At 44.9% G+C, this 16,430-nt stretch overlaps 1 protein-coding gene across 3 annotated transcripts; it reads right to left on the bottom strand.

The window, feature by feature from the left end:
• Nucleotides 1-226: 226 nt before the first annotated feature.
• On the bottom strand, nt 227-15,518 carry SEC11C (SEC11 homolog C, signal peptidase complex subunit). Of its 3 annotated transcripts, none has more exons than XM_080973806.1 (7): nt 15,345-15,479; nt 11,880-11,933; nt 8,017-8,126; nt 6,847-6,996; nt 5,564-5,683; nt 3,944-4,001; nt 227-2,403 (listed from the first exon to the last, which is right to left on the bottom strand). In XM_080973806.1, the coding sequence occupies exons 1-7, from the start codon at nt 15,411-15,413 to the stop codon at nt 2,350-2,352; spliced, it is 615 nt and encodes a 204-aa protein (XP_080829932.1). In that variant the 5' UTR covers nt 15,414-15,479; the 3' UTR covers nt 227-2,349. The 3 variants fall into 3 exon arrangements, with proteins under 3 accessions (XP_080829932.1, XP_080829931.1, XP_080829933.1); XM_080973805.1 differs by lacking the exon at nt 227-2,403 and adding an exon at nt 2,429-3,473 and having other exon boundaries at nt 15,345-15,484; XM_080973807.1 differs by lacking the exon at nt 227-2,403 and adding an exon at nt 2,431-3,473 and having other exon boundaries at nt 15,375-15,518.
• Nucleotides 15,519-16,430: the final 912 nt, after the last annotated feature.

Raw genomic sequence — 16,430 nt, 5'->3', positions numbered from 1 at the left:
CAGTGGCCATATACTCAAGGGGAGTCCACAAGCAAGACCCAAGTGCAACAGCAATTTCCCCCAATTCTGTTCCCACCACCCCCCAACCTAAAAGTACAGAAAGGGGAGGAGGGGAAGGGGGCTGTAACTGGGTTTCTTTTTGAATCATCACCATCATCAACCATAAAGAGCTAAGCAGAGATGACTCCAGCAGAAATGGGGGGGGGGGGGGAATAACCACAGTGAATCATAGACCAAGACAGCAAGTCTTTAATGATATTATTGCATAGCATGATAAGACAAATGAATGAGATGTTTTCGGGGCCACCACATTTATTATGTCCCATGTCCCAAAGACCCAGCTGAACTTCCACTTTTCACTTAACGCTTCTCTGTAGGTCCTTTCACACAAATCTTCATAACAGTGAACTTTCTTTACTTTTAAAGGCAGGCAGATTCGTGGAGCGGACAACATTTATAACCGTGATTATGCAGAAAGGCAAAAGTATTCTTCAAGAATTAAAAAAAAACAAAAAACCCACACACAAATATTATTCACATTGTTAAAGTGACTTCTCTAAGGCCATGAAGGGATTGTAAAAAGCCCAAAATGGGCAGGAGGAGTGCTCTTAACATGGGAGAGTGTGAACAATCGGAGATTCTGAGCACCGATACAAAATGCCATTTTCCGGGAGAGATTTGGAACAAGCCACAACTGTTGGACAGGTTTAAATCACCCACAAGAAAGCTCTTTATGCTACATTCCTGCAGGTCTATTAATTTCTACAGGTGAATCTTGGAGCAATCCATAATACTCGTACCTCAGCATCACTTTCCACACTATAAAGCCAAAGTTTTGGTCCATAAGAGAAAAACTTGGTTGGGTAATGCCTTTTATTTTACCTCATGGAGACAACATTTTGCCTTTCCTTTCCAACTTAATCCTACCACCTAGTTTTGGGTGACATCTTGCCTAACCAAGAGTTCCAGGTGACCCAAAAGTTCCCCACATTTTGGTTGGTCCCAATCCAGGTTTTTCTCAAGAGATGGGCCTTGAAGTGTCCTCCAAACTATGGGATTCCTTCCCCCTACCCCAAGAAGCAGCTCCTGAGAGAAATAGCAAGTCTGCAGAAGATGTACACATGTGCACAACTGCATGTCACGTAGCTCAGAATGTGGAGTTTCTGGGTTCTTTAGTAAGCAAGTATATTGATCCTCCTCACCCAGTGCTTTACTCCTGGGGGAAGGAGAGATCAGTGATGTACACTGAAATCCTGGGATGCCACATCAGCTTCTCAGCAGGCTTGAGTGGACCTGATCGGTCTTCCAGAGGTTTAGGATCTCGTGGACCACAGACTGCAAGACGTGAGCTGCATCTGTTGCTAATTCGCACAAGGCAGTGTGGGTGTCTTCAAACACAGGAATGTTCCTGGTTGGTTACTGGTGACAATTTTCTCATGCATCTGCACCTTGTGTGTGGTCCAAGTTCTCGTGGGCAGAATGATGCAGATGACTGCGCTACCCAGGGAGGAGCAGAACCACCTCGATGAATCTGCAGGGGGCTCTTCCTCGTCTATGGGAGAATAACACAAGCTCATCTCAAGCCACCGAGAGCCAAGATTGTCAACTTAACCTGCTCTTCTCAGACAAGCCCAGTCCAGCAGTACAATTTTGCGACAGAAAAGTCTCCTCTCACAAACGAGCCACTATATATATAATCAGAAGAATTGTGATAGGATGCTGGAATACTTGGTGAACCTACTTACAAGAATGAACTATGTGTGGCTTGACAAAAATACCTAGTGAAACAGGATTGAAACGGCACAGGGAGAACTTCATCAATGGGCTTCTTAGCTAAGATATAACCAAAGGGAACTCAAGACTCAAACGCCATTGAGTTACTGTCTAAAATGCTTCCAAGCAACCATATCCATGCAGTGAAGATCTGTTTCACCTAGATGTTTGGCCTAGTTCTGGAACGTTTAACCAGCCCCCTGCCCCACCCTGAGCGCTGAAATTTCCATGATATTGAACCCTCCCTCCCAGTCATTCTGCCCATTTATATGCCTTGCTGAAAAGCAACCGTGAAAACATGAAGAAACTCAAAACAATATTGTAAACAAAATACCAGTGGACAGTGTTTGTGATCCAGTTGTAAGAACACTTAGAGGTTCGTTCAGATGCAACCAGTAGGACTTATGCACACAAAAATGGGTTAAGATTGTGGCACGGACAGGAAAATTCATTGGGACAGTATTGTCTGCGGACCATGAAATATTTTGTACAGACACAGGGACGGTTCAAATATATTAGTATCTCTTTGTATATCTACGCTCAAGAGTTGCGCAAGGCAGTTCCATGTTCAGTCTTTTATGATTCTCGTTTCAGGAGGACATACGCGCCCATGACAGCCAGGAGAGCGTACTGCAAACAAAACATATAGATTACTTTGGTATCTAACATAACTCTTTGCATCTCAGATGTCAAAAATCAGATCCTGTTTCAGAATAAGTTTTCAATATAGTACTGGCACCAGTTTCTGAAAAGCAAAGGATAGGTCGAAATTGTCTGCAATGTGAACGAACGTGGATTCCCGACTGGCCAATATCCCTTCCAGTGGAGTAATTCACTTTCGCCTGGTTCACACATAACACTAAACCATGGTTTACCATTCCATGGTCTATTAAACCATGGTTCGGCATTATGTGCAAATCCTGCCCAAAGCTTAACTATGGTTTGTTCACTGCCAACAAACCACAAACTGCAACCATGAACCTTGGGTTTGGTTTGGTTTGGTTTTTTAAAAAGCTATGGTTTGGTGTTATGTGTGAACCCATCCTTAAAAGTGATTCAACCACCAGATGCTCACTAAACTACAAAGCTGGAAACAGACTAACTTTGGAGAAGCAATGTATTTCATTCATGGCTGGTTAAATGAACTATGGCTTCCAATTATGTATAAACCTGGACTCTATGTACATCCCTATGTGTGAGTGAAGCTGCACTCATGACTGAAGTGAACGGAGCAGGAATTCTGGGCGCCACTGGAGGGCACATGGGCCTCTGAATAAGAGTGCATATACTTATGCATGTAGATGTATTCTTACTTGATTAGAGATCTAATATTTGACCCTTGGTGTGTTTCAAATAATGATTAAAACTGAAATCTAACGGAGTCACAGAACGCACAGTATTACCGCATGACTAATTATGTGTGGAAATTATATCTACAGCTATACAAAAGCAAGGTTTATTTTAATACTGCCTATAGCAACATTGTCGGGAATTTAAAAACATTCTGTTGAGCAAAACAAAAAAGAATAAAAAGCTTATTTGTAAATGTGACACATGGCTAGTTTTCTCTGTGGCGTATTGAGAACAGGGAAAATAAAAACACTGCTCTATTTGAATACTCATGCTCGCAAAAATTCTCCAGCATGATCCTTGATGCAAAGCAAGATGCTGCCCTCAGAAATATGAAACGGGAATGACATCTGCATAAGGCGAACATTTCCTTGAGTACAGTATATTTTTTAAAAAAATCAGGGAATTGAGGCTTTGTACATAGACAGTCGGGTGCTAGGGACCTCTGCTTCACAAACTCCACTGAAATTAATGGGAGCTACACAACAGACGACTGGTAGTTTTGCGTAATTCCCATTCACTTTAATGATACTGGCTTTCGCTGCATCAGCATTTGGTTTTTCTTATTTACCATCAAGCGGTGTATAAATTTTATAAAATAAATCCGTCAATGCACTGAGCCCACTGTGTGCAGACCAAAATTATCCCATATCTGAAACATGAGCCTTTAGTGGCAAAAGGAAGTAGGCGTGATAAAATCTTCCAAGCACAATCTTCTCTCTAACAGGGAATCTGTTCATGCAAGTTTGCAGACTGGTTGGCGAAAGAATTGCTTCTTTGCCGAAAAAGTTATTGGCCCCAAAGTTAAATCTTTACTTACCTTAAATTTTGGATAGTCGTTCATGATTATGGTCACCATTCCAACATACGGCAAAAACCTGATTCGTGGAGGTTAAACAGAATAGCATAAAGTCATTTCAAAATAGCCTGACTTAATGTAGCATTTTATGCTTTTATTTTTATATTTAAGCCAGACCAGGTACAAGCCTCAGGAGCTTCAAATATCAGAATTCACCATTAAAGGAGAAAAAGGTTTCTAGCCCTTTTGGCTAGTATAGTTTGAGAATCTGATGGCTAAAACTGATAGAAGTAGAATAAATAAAGGCTGAAAACGAACAGTCCATTTGAATGTATGTAACGGCCAGGAAGTCAGGGATCAGTTGGCCCAGAACAGCCCACATCCTCCCTCCAGAGAGACAAGCGCTGATTTGAGCAAAATAAATGCACACAAGACAGATAACAGTTTATGTAGCACTGCAGAAAGCTTTGCGTGGTCCAAATGAGAGCGGAGTATTCACGGGCAAAGGAAAATACGGCGGTGCAATTAAGACTCACTAATGCTGGCATGGAAAGATTTTTTTTCACAGAAATCCAAAAATCTGACACGGGGGGAAACAGTCCACTCAGCATGTTTAGCCTGGAAAAGAGGAGACTGGGAGGAGAGAGGAGAGCTACCTTCAAATATCTTAAAAGACTGTCACATGGAAGATGGAGAGCAAGCGCTTGTTTTCTCCTGCCCTGGAGGGTAGGACTCGAACCAATGGCTTCAAGTTACAAGAAAGGAGATTCCAACTCAACATCAGGAGGAAGTCTCTGACCGTAAGAGCCCTTGGAAGGTGATGGACTCTCCTTCCTTGGAGGTTTTTAAGCAGAGATTGGATGACCACCTGCCACGGATGCTTTAGCTGAGATTCCTGCATTGCAGGGGGTTGGACTAGATGACCCTAAGAGGTCCATTCTGAGTCTACACAGAATGCCTCTGCAGCAGGGGTGGGAAGGAAGATGCAGCCCTCCAGGCCTTTCTACCTGACCCTCAGGAAAATCCCCAGGCTGCTCTCCTTACCAGCCCTGCTTTGAACCCTCCCTGAGTATTTTTCCCTTGCTGAAATAAGTCTGTGAATGCTGATAATGCCTCTTGCTTGACTGGGTGCAGGAGGGAGAGGGGCATGTGAGGGTGTAGAACAGGGGTAGGCAACCTAAGGCCCGGGGGCCCTATCACCTTCTCAATCCAGTCCGCAGACGGTCCAGGAAGCAGCGTGTTTTTACATGAGTAGAATGTGTCCTTTTATTTAAAATGCATCTCTGGGTTATTTGTGGGGCATAGGAATTCGTTCTCCCCCCCCCCCAAAAAAAAATAGTCCGGCCCACCACACGGTCTAAGGGACAGTGGACCGGCCCACAGCTGAAAACGGTTGCCGACTCCTGTTGTAGAAACTAGACCTTCATACAATGATAAAAAAATACACTTTTTGCTCTGACCGCTTTTTCTTCCGGGTCCTGCCTGCCCCCAGGTAGTAGCCCAGAAAGGAACAGGGTCTGTGATCTGAAAAAGCCTTCCCACTCCTGCTAAAGAGGTTTGCTTCAGCCCTGCTTTCAAAAGTCACCCACCTATTGCCCTTCATTTCAGGGGCAGCACAGCCCACCCTGCAGCCACACTCACCCTCGCGCCCTGCCAACAACGTCCTTCTTCTCAAGCCAGTTCTGGCCTTCTTTGTACAAGCCTCTGTCGTCAACTTCGTTATTGTCGCCCTTGGTCAGAAATTTGATGTTGCCGTTTTCCCTGCCAAAACAACAAGACGGCAAACGCGTTGTGGAGCCACACCTGGAAGTCGCCCATTAGAATGTTTGCAAAACCGAACGGATAAGGTACCAATCTGCCCTTCCTGCTGCCTTTAATAAATATCGAGACCTTCATTTCTGACTCTTACTGACAGATCTAAGCACCTATTTCTCCCTGGGCTGTTAATAATTTACTTTGGGCAAAACAAAGAGTTATCTGTTTAGTTACTAGATGCCTGCCCTAATGTGGTTAAAGAGAAATAAGGGTGTTTCTTGATCTGGAAAACAGGCACCTGAACATGGGAAAGTAACAAGAAATCTGGGGTCCAAGAAAGAGGTTGTTTCAATTCAGAAAAGCTTTGAGGGAATAGCAACCAGACTTACATTCTCTGGGCTAGAGGCAGAAGCCTGGGATTGTGTTCTGCCCAGGGATCTTTTAACCACAACTCCCATAATTCCTGATCACTGGCCATGCTGGCTGGGGCAAAGGGAAGCTGTGATCCAAAAGGTCTGGTGGTGCAAACCACAGGGGCAAACTCCCTGGCTGAACCCCAGAGCACCCGCTGCTAGTCAGTGTACATTAAGTCTGCTAGATGGACCAATAGTTTTACTTGGTGTAAGGCAGCCTCCTATGTTCCTAACATTGGTTTCAGCTCGTGATTAAGTCTGGAGCACAAGCCCAGGTTTGAACCACACACTAAGCAAAGCCATGGCTTAGCTCAGTACAGGGAAGCAGCAGAATGTCTGGGGACGAGCAAAAAGGTCATGACCTCCTTTCCCAGAGCTTGCACATTTGCATTAAGGAACCCCTTCGTCTGCAGTCCTCTGTGATGAACCACTTTATGGAGCTGATGTTTTAAAAAGCGGTTGAACAGCTGCAGAGTGAAAGAAAGTACTGCAGGTGCTTTAGAAGCCCAGTAATTTGGAGAGCCGAGGCTGACTGCATTGACAGCACTCATTCAATACATACATGCACCAAATACGTCCTTTTTTAAAAATTAAGGAATGTACATTTAGCTTCATTTAGCCCAAGTATTTCCTGCCCAGTTCACCCTCCCCATTTCACTTCAAAGGCAAATCTGCATTCCTTCTAAGCATTCTACATTCTAACAGCCAAGCAAGATGACTACACCAGTGACAGCACTGAATTGTTTTTGCCATTACTTTTCGTGAACTTTGATTACTCTGTGTACAATCGGAATATCTCTGCCTTCGACTTTAAAAACCACTATTTCCCCGGCCCTGATGGGGTCGTCCCGGAAGTTTGTTAGGAACAGCAGATCTCCTCTGTGGAAGGCTGGCTCCATGCTGCCACTATAAAGGGAAGAAGAGAAACAGGAATTAAAAAGTCGGTATCATTCTTCTGTTGGGGAGGAAGCTTGGTACTAGATTTCTTCTTTAAAAATTACTATTACAGTGGTAACTGAAGAAAAATCAGTTATGTTCACAGGCTATTGAAGCCATACCCTGATATTCGGCAGGTGACGTATTTCACATTCCAAGATGCACTATATCCCACAATGCCCAAATACATTTCAAATGTATTTGCCTGGAAATGAAATGACGACAAGGGTTGGTGTCTGGCAGACCTCCCTTGGCTGCGAGACTTGGAATCCTTGCTCAACCTGCTCCCTGCCTTGCAGGACTTTTCCCACCTGGCTGGCGGGGGGGGGGGCGCCCTGACTGACTCCAGCTACAAAAGCTGAGGCTGCTGAACCGACTCTTGGGCTGCAGTGTTGTTTGGGGTCTTCGTTGGGGGGGGGGGGAGTGCTGCTGTTAATTCTTTTGCATATTTATTTTGTTTAAATAAAAAAATTAGGTGCAAATTGCTCAGTTTGGTTGTGTACATATTTATTTTGTCTAAATAAAAAAATTATGTGCAAATTGCTCAGTTTGGTTGTATACATCTTGATGTTACATTTATTGTTTATTACTACTTTTGTTGTGTTTGCAGTTGTGTATTTTTTTATATGTTGCAAGCCGCCTTGAGCATGGTTTTAACTCTGGAAAGGCAACATACAAATAAAATGACTGACTGAGAGCATTCCATAGGCAGGGGCTAAATCTGTTTTTAATCAAGCTTATGTGATTTTTATTGTACTGTTTACTTTGGTTGTAAATAATTTTGGGCCTTTTTTTTTTTTTTTAAGTGGTACATGATGCACAGGTTGAATAAGCTTAACTAGGGATATACATCAGACAGACAACAGTTGCAGAAACCACACATCCTGGTCTCCTTCCAAGATCTGCAGATACTATTTTAGGAGCGGAATGGGGCATAAGCTATGGGTCACTCGCTAACCCAGCAACCGATTTGGTTTGACATAGGCATACCTGAGCACTACAACGATAGGACTCTCACTCCCAGTGATAACAATAAGGCCTTTCCATATCATCAGCGCCGAAGACACAATCATGGCAAAATTTAAGACTTGGTAATAGAGCTGTAAGGAAGGGAAGAGCTGTGATAAGTGGAAACAGCAGATCAAAAACCTGAGATTAAGCAAGCAAGCCAACAGATGCCAGCAGGGTTCTCATTTCCTGATGTTATAGCAGCACAGGCGGCACTAGCACAGAATGCACTGGGCTTAAGAGGGATTGCTCCAGCTCCAGAGCTGGGGAAACTAGCTTGGGTGTGAATGGCACAGCCCAAACACTTTTAAGGAACGAGGAAGCAAGTGTGAAAGGAGGCGCCAGGGCGAGGGAATCTCCTGATAAGACTGGACTCCAGTAACCCACATTTGTGCTTTTATAGCTCTACAAGTCACAGTGACCCCCACTTGTATGTTTGGGGAGGGGGAGAGATTATTATACTGCACAGAAACATAAATGGCCACAGCTGCTAGTCTTGAAAGAACCAAACCAATGCAGAAACCTATTAACGGTCGAGATTGTTTGCTTCCAGGAAGGAAAGGGGAGGCACATTCTGAGATGTAAATACTGTAGGATCTTTTTATCTTCAACAGACACACGTTGAGCTTCTTCGACAGAGGTGAAGGCTCCCCAGGGCGCCGTGCCTTTATAACAGGCGGCTTGGTGGGGTTGCACAAAACAGGGCAATCAAAAACAGACTGCCGGGAAGGGGGGTGCCCTGACCACAACACTGCCGCCCTCCCCAGAGAGGGGGAAAGTAGATCAATGCAGAGGGGAAAGTAGGGCACTCAGATTTCACCTGCCTGCTAAAGGCAGCTGTGCAGTGCTCAAAAGGAACCCAAAGGATGGCCTCATTTCCTGGCTTCTTTCAGAACAGGTAAAATTGTTCAAAGGCAGAGGCTGGGGGGGTGGGGGGAGATAAACTAGAACATTTTTTTTCTTCACCCTCCATGATTTATTGTGGTCACCCAGAAACATATGTACTCTGCTCACAAAAGTTAAAATAATACGGTATTTTTTTTAAAAAAAAGCACACACACAGAGAGAGAGAAAAACACAACACAATAAAAAGCAGCTGAGCTAGAGTTTGTTTGGACCCTGGGTGAGAACATGGTGGCTAAAAGGGAGGGTGTGTCAGAAGGAAAACAAATGGATATTGATTTATAGATAAAGCTTTTTATTAGTGTTACATTTTTATATGTAATCGTGTGCTTTTGTAATATTTTGTTTACGATGTCTGTTGCATGATGTCTGTTGCTGCTTCAGTTTTTTGGGTACCACCTCTTAGAGATATTTTAAATATATTAAGTGGTACAGAAATTAAATGATCGATCAATATAAAATCACCCATTGGGTGGTGTCTAATGAATTAGTTCCGTTAGCACAAGGACTTGGGGCTGAACAACTGAACCTTCCCTTCTCCTCTGCCCATACGATGTCACCCCCCCCCCAAAAAAAAACTGTTCTGGAAGTTACCCCAACCCTACAAAGCAAATCTAGTGAGGGAACCAAGAGGCGGAGAGGAAGTTCTGTTGCACAAGAAGAAAACCTTGCACTAGCAGAAGTACTTCATATTGACACCGTCCATTGAAATTATTGGTTTTTGTTGCTTATGCATTTTTACAACTTATATATATATACATCATACAATATCCATCATTTATCCCTTATCCTTAGACTTCCCAGTCCATCTCTCCGTGGCATTCTAGGTAGTCTTCTGCTGGCTGCATATTCTATTATTTCACCCATTTTTGTCTCAAATGTTCATTTATTTAGTGTTATCTGCTGCCTATATGTTCATTCCTACTTGTGGGTTAAATTAACTGTTGCACCCTCTAAGATACCGTCCAGTGAAATTAATGGAGATGGAAAGGTCCATTCACTTTCAATGGTTCTTTCCTGAGTATAAGCTTAGTCATAGAATCATAGAATCATGGAGTTGGAAGAGACCACAAGGGCCATCGAGTCCATCCCCTGCCAAGCAGGAAACACCATCAGAGCACTCCTGACATATGGTTGTCAAGCCTCTGCTTAAAGACCTCCAAAGAAGGAGACTCCACCACACTCCTTGGCAGCAAATTCCACTGTCGAACAGCTCTTACTGTCAGGAAGTCGAATACAAACATTATTTGGAACGGCCCAGTTCAATTCCTGACATGTCCAGGGAAAGCTGGGAATGTCCCTACTGGAAACTCTGGCCAGCTGCTGCCGGTCATTGTAGATAATACTAACCTCAATGGTGCAGCAACCTGATCTGGTGTTCCTATAAGTTAGCCCTTCCCTAGACTAGGTGCTCAAGTGGATCTGTGATTTTGACATGCAGTGAAGCCGTCGTGCAAACTGCTCTTGCCGGTGTGAGGCTCACCCCACATTCCCCATGACGCCACAAAGCTGACAAAAAGCTCCAGCCAAGACGTGGGGAGTGAAATGTACACTTGGATTATATGCTGGGCAGGTGGTGGAAGAAGTGTCATAACTGCTTAACCTCAAAAAGGAAGCTCCACTTGACTTACATTCTTAAGACACCAATTGGGTTGGATGAATCATCCTTTCATCAATCACCCACCCACCCGAAGAGAGACCGGAAATGTAAAAAAAAAAAAGGAAAAGCTGCGTTCTACATCCTCTTTGCACACCCCCAACAACTCTCCTCCATCAAAACATTCTCCTCTCAAGCACTTCCAGGCTTCCTTATTTTATCTCTCAGCATCCTGTATGACGGGGGGGGGGGGGGTCCGCATTTATTTGCTCCTAAGACGCTTTGGGGCAGCTGTGAGGAGAAACAGACACACAACCCCACCGATTTTAAATATGGAGGATGAAAGGAAAGAAACTGGAACTCTGAAGAGTAGAAAAACAAACCCTTTTCAGCTCTTGTTTTCCAGAATGAGAAGCCTGCCATGGAATTCTGCTCAATATTGATCCAGACTAGAATCCAATGTATAGTTTGAAATACATATATTTGTATAGTTAGCCGAGTAACAACTTAAACACGTTGCAGGATTCTCAGAAAACAGACCAGAGGTAATTGTATTTCATCCAGCAGAGCATTACTGCTACTGAAGGCAAATGAGCTTAATGGTCACAAATCCAATACATTCAGGGTTGGCACTGTCCATAGAAATCCAGTTGCAGCAGACTTAACTTAAACTTAAAATAAGACTAAACCTTAACACTGTATACAGAACACAACACCAGAAGGAAAAGAGCTTGAAAGAGGAAGTGAAGCCCAGGCTCCTTCTGGCCTATTATTATAGTCATCATGACCGTGACAGAAGAGATAACAGAACCAGTTTAAGCCAGCTATACTCAGTTTCTCGGTAGGAATAACCCAAACATCAAGAACCCCCTGTCCAACCCCCAGCAAGACAGGAATCACAACTGATAGACCCAGCCTCAGTTTAAAAACCTCCAATGAAGGAGAGTCTACAACCTCCCAAAGAGGTTTTTAAACAGTGGTTGGATGGCCTGCTGTTTTTAAATATGCAACTGCTTTTATAAAGGTTTATACATATATACCGTATTTTTTGCTCTATAAGACTCACTTTTTCCCTCCTAAAAAGTAAAGGGAAATGTGTGTGCGTCTTATGGAGCAAATGCAGGCTGCGCAGCTATCACAGAAGCCAGAACAGCAAGAGGGATCGCTGCTTTCGCTGCGCAGTGATCCCTCTTGCTGTTCCGGCTTCTGGGATTCAGAATATTTTTTTCTTGTTTTCCTCCTCCAAAAACTAGGTGCGTCTTCTGGTCTGGTGCGTCTTATAGAGCGAAAAATATGGTAGGTCTTGCAGGCAACAAGACAAACTGTAGTTGTGCTTTTCTTTTACCTGGCGCTTGTTCATTCGCCGCAGGTCACCAAATATATCCATGGCTGCAGCTTTCTGAGGAGCCAATAACAGAAAGAGAGAAGGAGAGAGGAATGTTATTCTTAAACTAGGTAAAGTAAGGTAAAAGGTAAAGGACCCCTGGACGGTTAAAAAGGTAAAGGGACCCCTGACCATTAGGTCCAGCCGTGACCGACTCTGGGGTTGTGGTGCTCATCTCGCTTTACTGGGCAAGGGAGCCAGTGTACAGCTTCCGGGTCATGTGGCCAGCATGAATAAGCCGCTTCTGGCAAACCAGAGCAGCGCACGGAAACACCGTTTACCTTCCCGCCGGAGCGGTACCTATTTATCTACTTGCACTTGACGTGCTTTTGAACTGCTAGGTTGGCAGGAGCTGGGACCGAGCAACGGGAGCTCACCCCGTCATGGGGATTCGAACAGCCGACCTTCTGATCGGCAAGTCCTAGGCTCTGTGGTTTAACCTACAGCGCCACCTGCATCACTGGATGGTTAAGTCCAGTCAAAAGCAACTATGAGGTGCGGCGCTCATCTTGCTTCAGGCCAAGGGAGCCAGCACTGTCCACAGACAGCTTTCCAGGTCATGTGGCCAGCAGAACTAAACCGCTTCTGGCACAACAGAACATCGTGATGGAAGCCAGAGCACATGGAAATGCTGTTTACCTTCTCGCCACAGCAGTAACTATTTATCTACTTGCACTGATGTGCTTTCGAACCATTAGGTTGGCAGAAGCTGGGACAGAGTAACGGGAGCTCACCCTGTCATGTGGATTTGAACGACCAACCTTTGGATTGGCAAGCCCAAGAGGCTCAGTGGTTTATTTCACAATAATATTTATTATTTTCCATACATAAACATAGCAAAAGAAAAAATTAACAATAATAAAGGAAAAAGAGAGAAATAGAAAAAAAGAAAAAGAAAAAAGAATATAGAACATAAAATAAAACAAATCATCACTACAATAACACTTAATTAACTAATTAAAATCCATCTTCATAAACATATTATTTGACTTCCTCAAATCTCTTCCATCTGAATTTCTTAGTAATTATATGTAGCCGTTTCGAATATCATTATTTCATAGAACCATGTCACAGTCATAATCATATTTCAAGAGGCTCAGTGGTTTAGACCACAGCGCCACCCGTGTCCACTTTTCTTAAACGAGGTTGAAGTGCAAAGCTGTGAATTCTACCAGGTGTATCTTTCACAGAAAGGATGTGGGCAAAAAGTATGGTTAGGTTGTAGTGAACACTGAACTGCAACCCTCGTTCTGGTATCAATTGTATGGGGAGACTTAGGACAAAAATATATAACCTTTGGCCTTCCGGATCTTGTTGGACACCAACTCCCATCAGCCAGCATGGCAAATGGTCAGGGATGATGGGAGTTGTAGTCCAACAACATGGAGGGCCACAGCTTCCCCAGCCTTCAAATACACCCCTAGCCAACTTTAATAAATGGTTGCTTTCAACTGCTCAAAGGGCATTATCTAGCTGCAATACTTATTGACTTACCTTTCAGGGAATCTTATATCGTTAGACCTCATACTGTAGACCACCTATGCTAGTCTTCACCATCCTGGTGCCCTTCCTTCCAGATGTGTCAGACTACAACTCCCACCAGGCACAGTGAGCATGGATGTTGGGAGTTGTAGTATGGCACATCTGGAAGGACACCAGCTTGGCAGCGGCAAGATTCAAACCACAGGCTTCCTGATTCATAACTCAGTTTCTTAACTACTACACTTCCCCTTTAGAAGCAACTATATTTTCTTTAAGTGTTTGTTTTTGGCAGAAGCATTTCATGTTACTTAACATGACACCAGGCCAGCAAGGCAGGAGGGTTGCCAAGGAACCAGAACTTCATACTGTTCAACAGATATATGTATGAAAACCTCACAAATCACACAATATCTGCTTCCAAAATTACTACAAAAGAATAATACACCTTGCATGTAGTACAAAATGCAGATTCATTTCAATTTCCCAGGTTTGGCGTATCTTAACTGGAGATGCTTGGTCAGCCTAGGACAGTATTAAGAAGTCTGACAGCAGCTCAACAGGGGTTTCCCCCAGACCTGTTATTTAAGCTCCTTTTGTCTGAAGATGCCAAGGACTGAACCAGAAACCATCTGCCTGCAACACACATGCTCTACCACTAAGCTCTGGCCTTCCCTGTCCTTATAATCTAAGAAGTTAGCACACACTTTCCAACATTTTAACTTAGCAGCAGAGAACTGCAGCGGAAATCACTTTGGGCTCACACATCAAAGTTTGCAAGACTAACAGTTCAAGGATGTCTATCTGATGCCTCTCAAACCACACTAGGTATTCTTCAACCTTTACACCCTTGCAGCAGCGTGTGGCAAGAGAGGGGGTGGCATGAACAATGTCCTCCAGTGTCCCCCAAGAGACAGGGATGCCACAAACTTGGGTGGCTTTAAATGAGGATTGGGAAAAATCCGTGGAGGAAAGAGCTATCAATTCCTATTGGCCACCATAGTCATGCTTCACCTCCACAGATGGAGGAAGTAATGCAGCTCCTGGAAACCACAGGGAAAGAGAATACTCTTGTGCTCATGGTTCTGCTCCCTGGTTTCCCACAGGAATCTGGTTGGACAATGTGAAAACGAGCTGCAGGACTGGATGGCCGCTGGCCTGATCTAGCAGAGCTGTTCCTATAGAAGGAAATGAAAAATGACCAAGAGCAAAGGGTAGAGCATGAGACTTTCGATCTCAGGGATGTGGATTCGAGGCACACCTTGGGCAAAAGATTCCTGCACTGCAGTGGGCTGGACGAGAAGACCCTCCTGGCCCTTTCTACCCCTACAAGTCTATGAGTTGCAAAAGTCTTCCCTGCTCACTCCTTGTTGCAGGGTGATGTCCGGACTCCATACGATTAGGCTGGAGAGTCAGAACCAACTGGCAGCCCAAAACAAAGCACCATGGGGAGGAGCAGGGGAAAGCAACACCCCACCCCCATATACGCTTGGGGTGCATCATGCAAAAGTAGCGTTGTAAGGGGACCACGAGGGTCAGCTGGTCCTTGCAATGCAGGAATATTTTGCCCGATGTGAGACTCGAACCCACGACCCTGAGATTTAAGAGTTTCATGCTCTGCCGATTGAGCTATCCCAAGGACCAACTTTGGGTTGCAAAATAAAGCGACTGGTAAATTAAATATTATTATTATTATTATTAATTCGTTTTTGAAAACAGTGCAAATATAGATATATAAGACTGCGAGCCCCCAGCCTCCGCTGAGTTCCAAAAGCAAGCCAACTTAATTGCAACCTGGCAATTAGACCCTTTAGACCCCCTATTTTTGTGTGTATCCCCCCCCCCTCCTCCTACCAGCAGGTAAGGAGGGTCGCCAAGTAAGGGGGGGGCAAGGCTCTGCTGGAAGAAGCCCCTCCCCTAGAGCCCCCTTCCCCAAATGAGCCCCACTTGAGAGGGGCTCGCGAGACCTCTACTCACAGCAGCAGCCTCCTCCCTGCCGCCGCCGCCGCCGACCATTCACATTCCCCAGAGCAGCTGGCCCAGGTGGGACAAGGCACAGGGCTCACGCTGTTTTCGCGCAGGCTTCTGGGAATTGTAGTCCCGCCGCTTTCCCCTCTCGCGGCGATCCCGGTGCAGCAGCGGAGACCTGGGGAACTACGTCTCCCAGAATGCAGCTGCGCGGGGAGAGGGGGCCCTTTCCGTTTACTGTCTTGGCGGCCGCGCTAGTGCCTGAAAGCACCGATATTTTGTCACAGGGAGGGAGAAGAGTTGAGGCTTATTTTTGTATTTTATCTAAAAAAACCAAAAACCAGCCACGGTACAGGACCGCCGCACTGAACCAATTCGACTCGGGTTCGAGGGAAGCGGATTCGGGTGCTCGCGTCAGGCGGTACTTAGGACGGCTAAGCATTCGAGAGAGTCTGTTAAACCGTGGACGTCGTTCATTGGCGAGAGGGGAAAGGAAAGGGGCGGGGATTAGAGGAGGTAAGCCAGCGGTAAAGAGGCGTGGCAAATTGAGCCATCGCTGGGATTTGGAGGCGGGGCTAAGAAGGATGCCGTGTTAGAATTGAAGACGCGGAATCAGCGTTGCGTGCGTGAATGACGCTGGTGGAAGAGGCGGGGTTAGAGTGAGAAGGCGTTTGATAGTGAGGTGTCAAATATAAAATGCAAGGTGCTAGTCCTCAAGCACTCTCACCTCCCGAGGCATGACCAGAAACTGCAACCTGGAGGGTTTTCTCTTTGGGTCTTACTCTCTTCCCACATCAGGGGTGGAGAACCATTTTTTTTTCTGTTCAAGGGCTAAAAATGGGTGAATTTCAATCATAGCTGTCAACTTACGGATTTGAAAATAAGGGACCAGCAGCCTCAAAAATAAGGGATCAGCAGCCAATATAAGGGATTTTCCAAGCACAGGTATGTTCAACTTCTGAGCCCCTCCAAGCCAAAGGCAGAAAGCCCAGCCAGCAGCCAAACAAAGCCTCAAGCGGTGGTTCCCACAGCACAACAACCCGGCAAAGGGGATGCAGCAAGGGA

This window comes from Podarcis pityusensis (assembly GCF_964106645.2).
Source record: "Podarcis pityusensis genome assembly, chromosome: 11".
Classification (NCBI taxonomy): domain Eukaryota; kingdom Metazoa; phylum Chordata; class Lepidosauria; order Squamata; family Lacertidae; genus Podarcis; species Podarcis pityusensis.
This window is presented reverse-complemented; position numbering and strand designations above follow the sequence as displayed.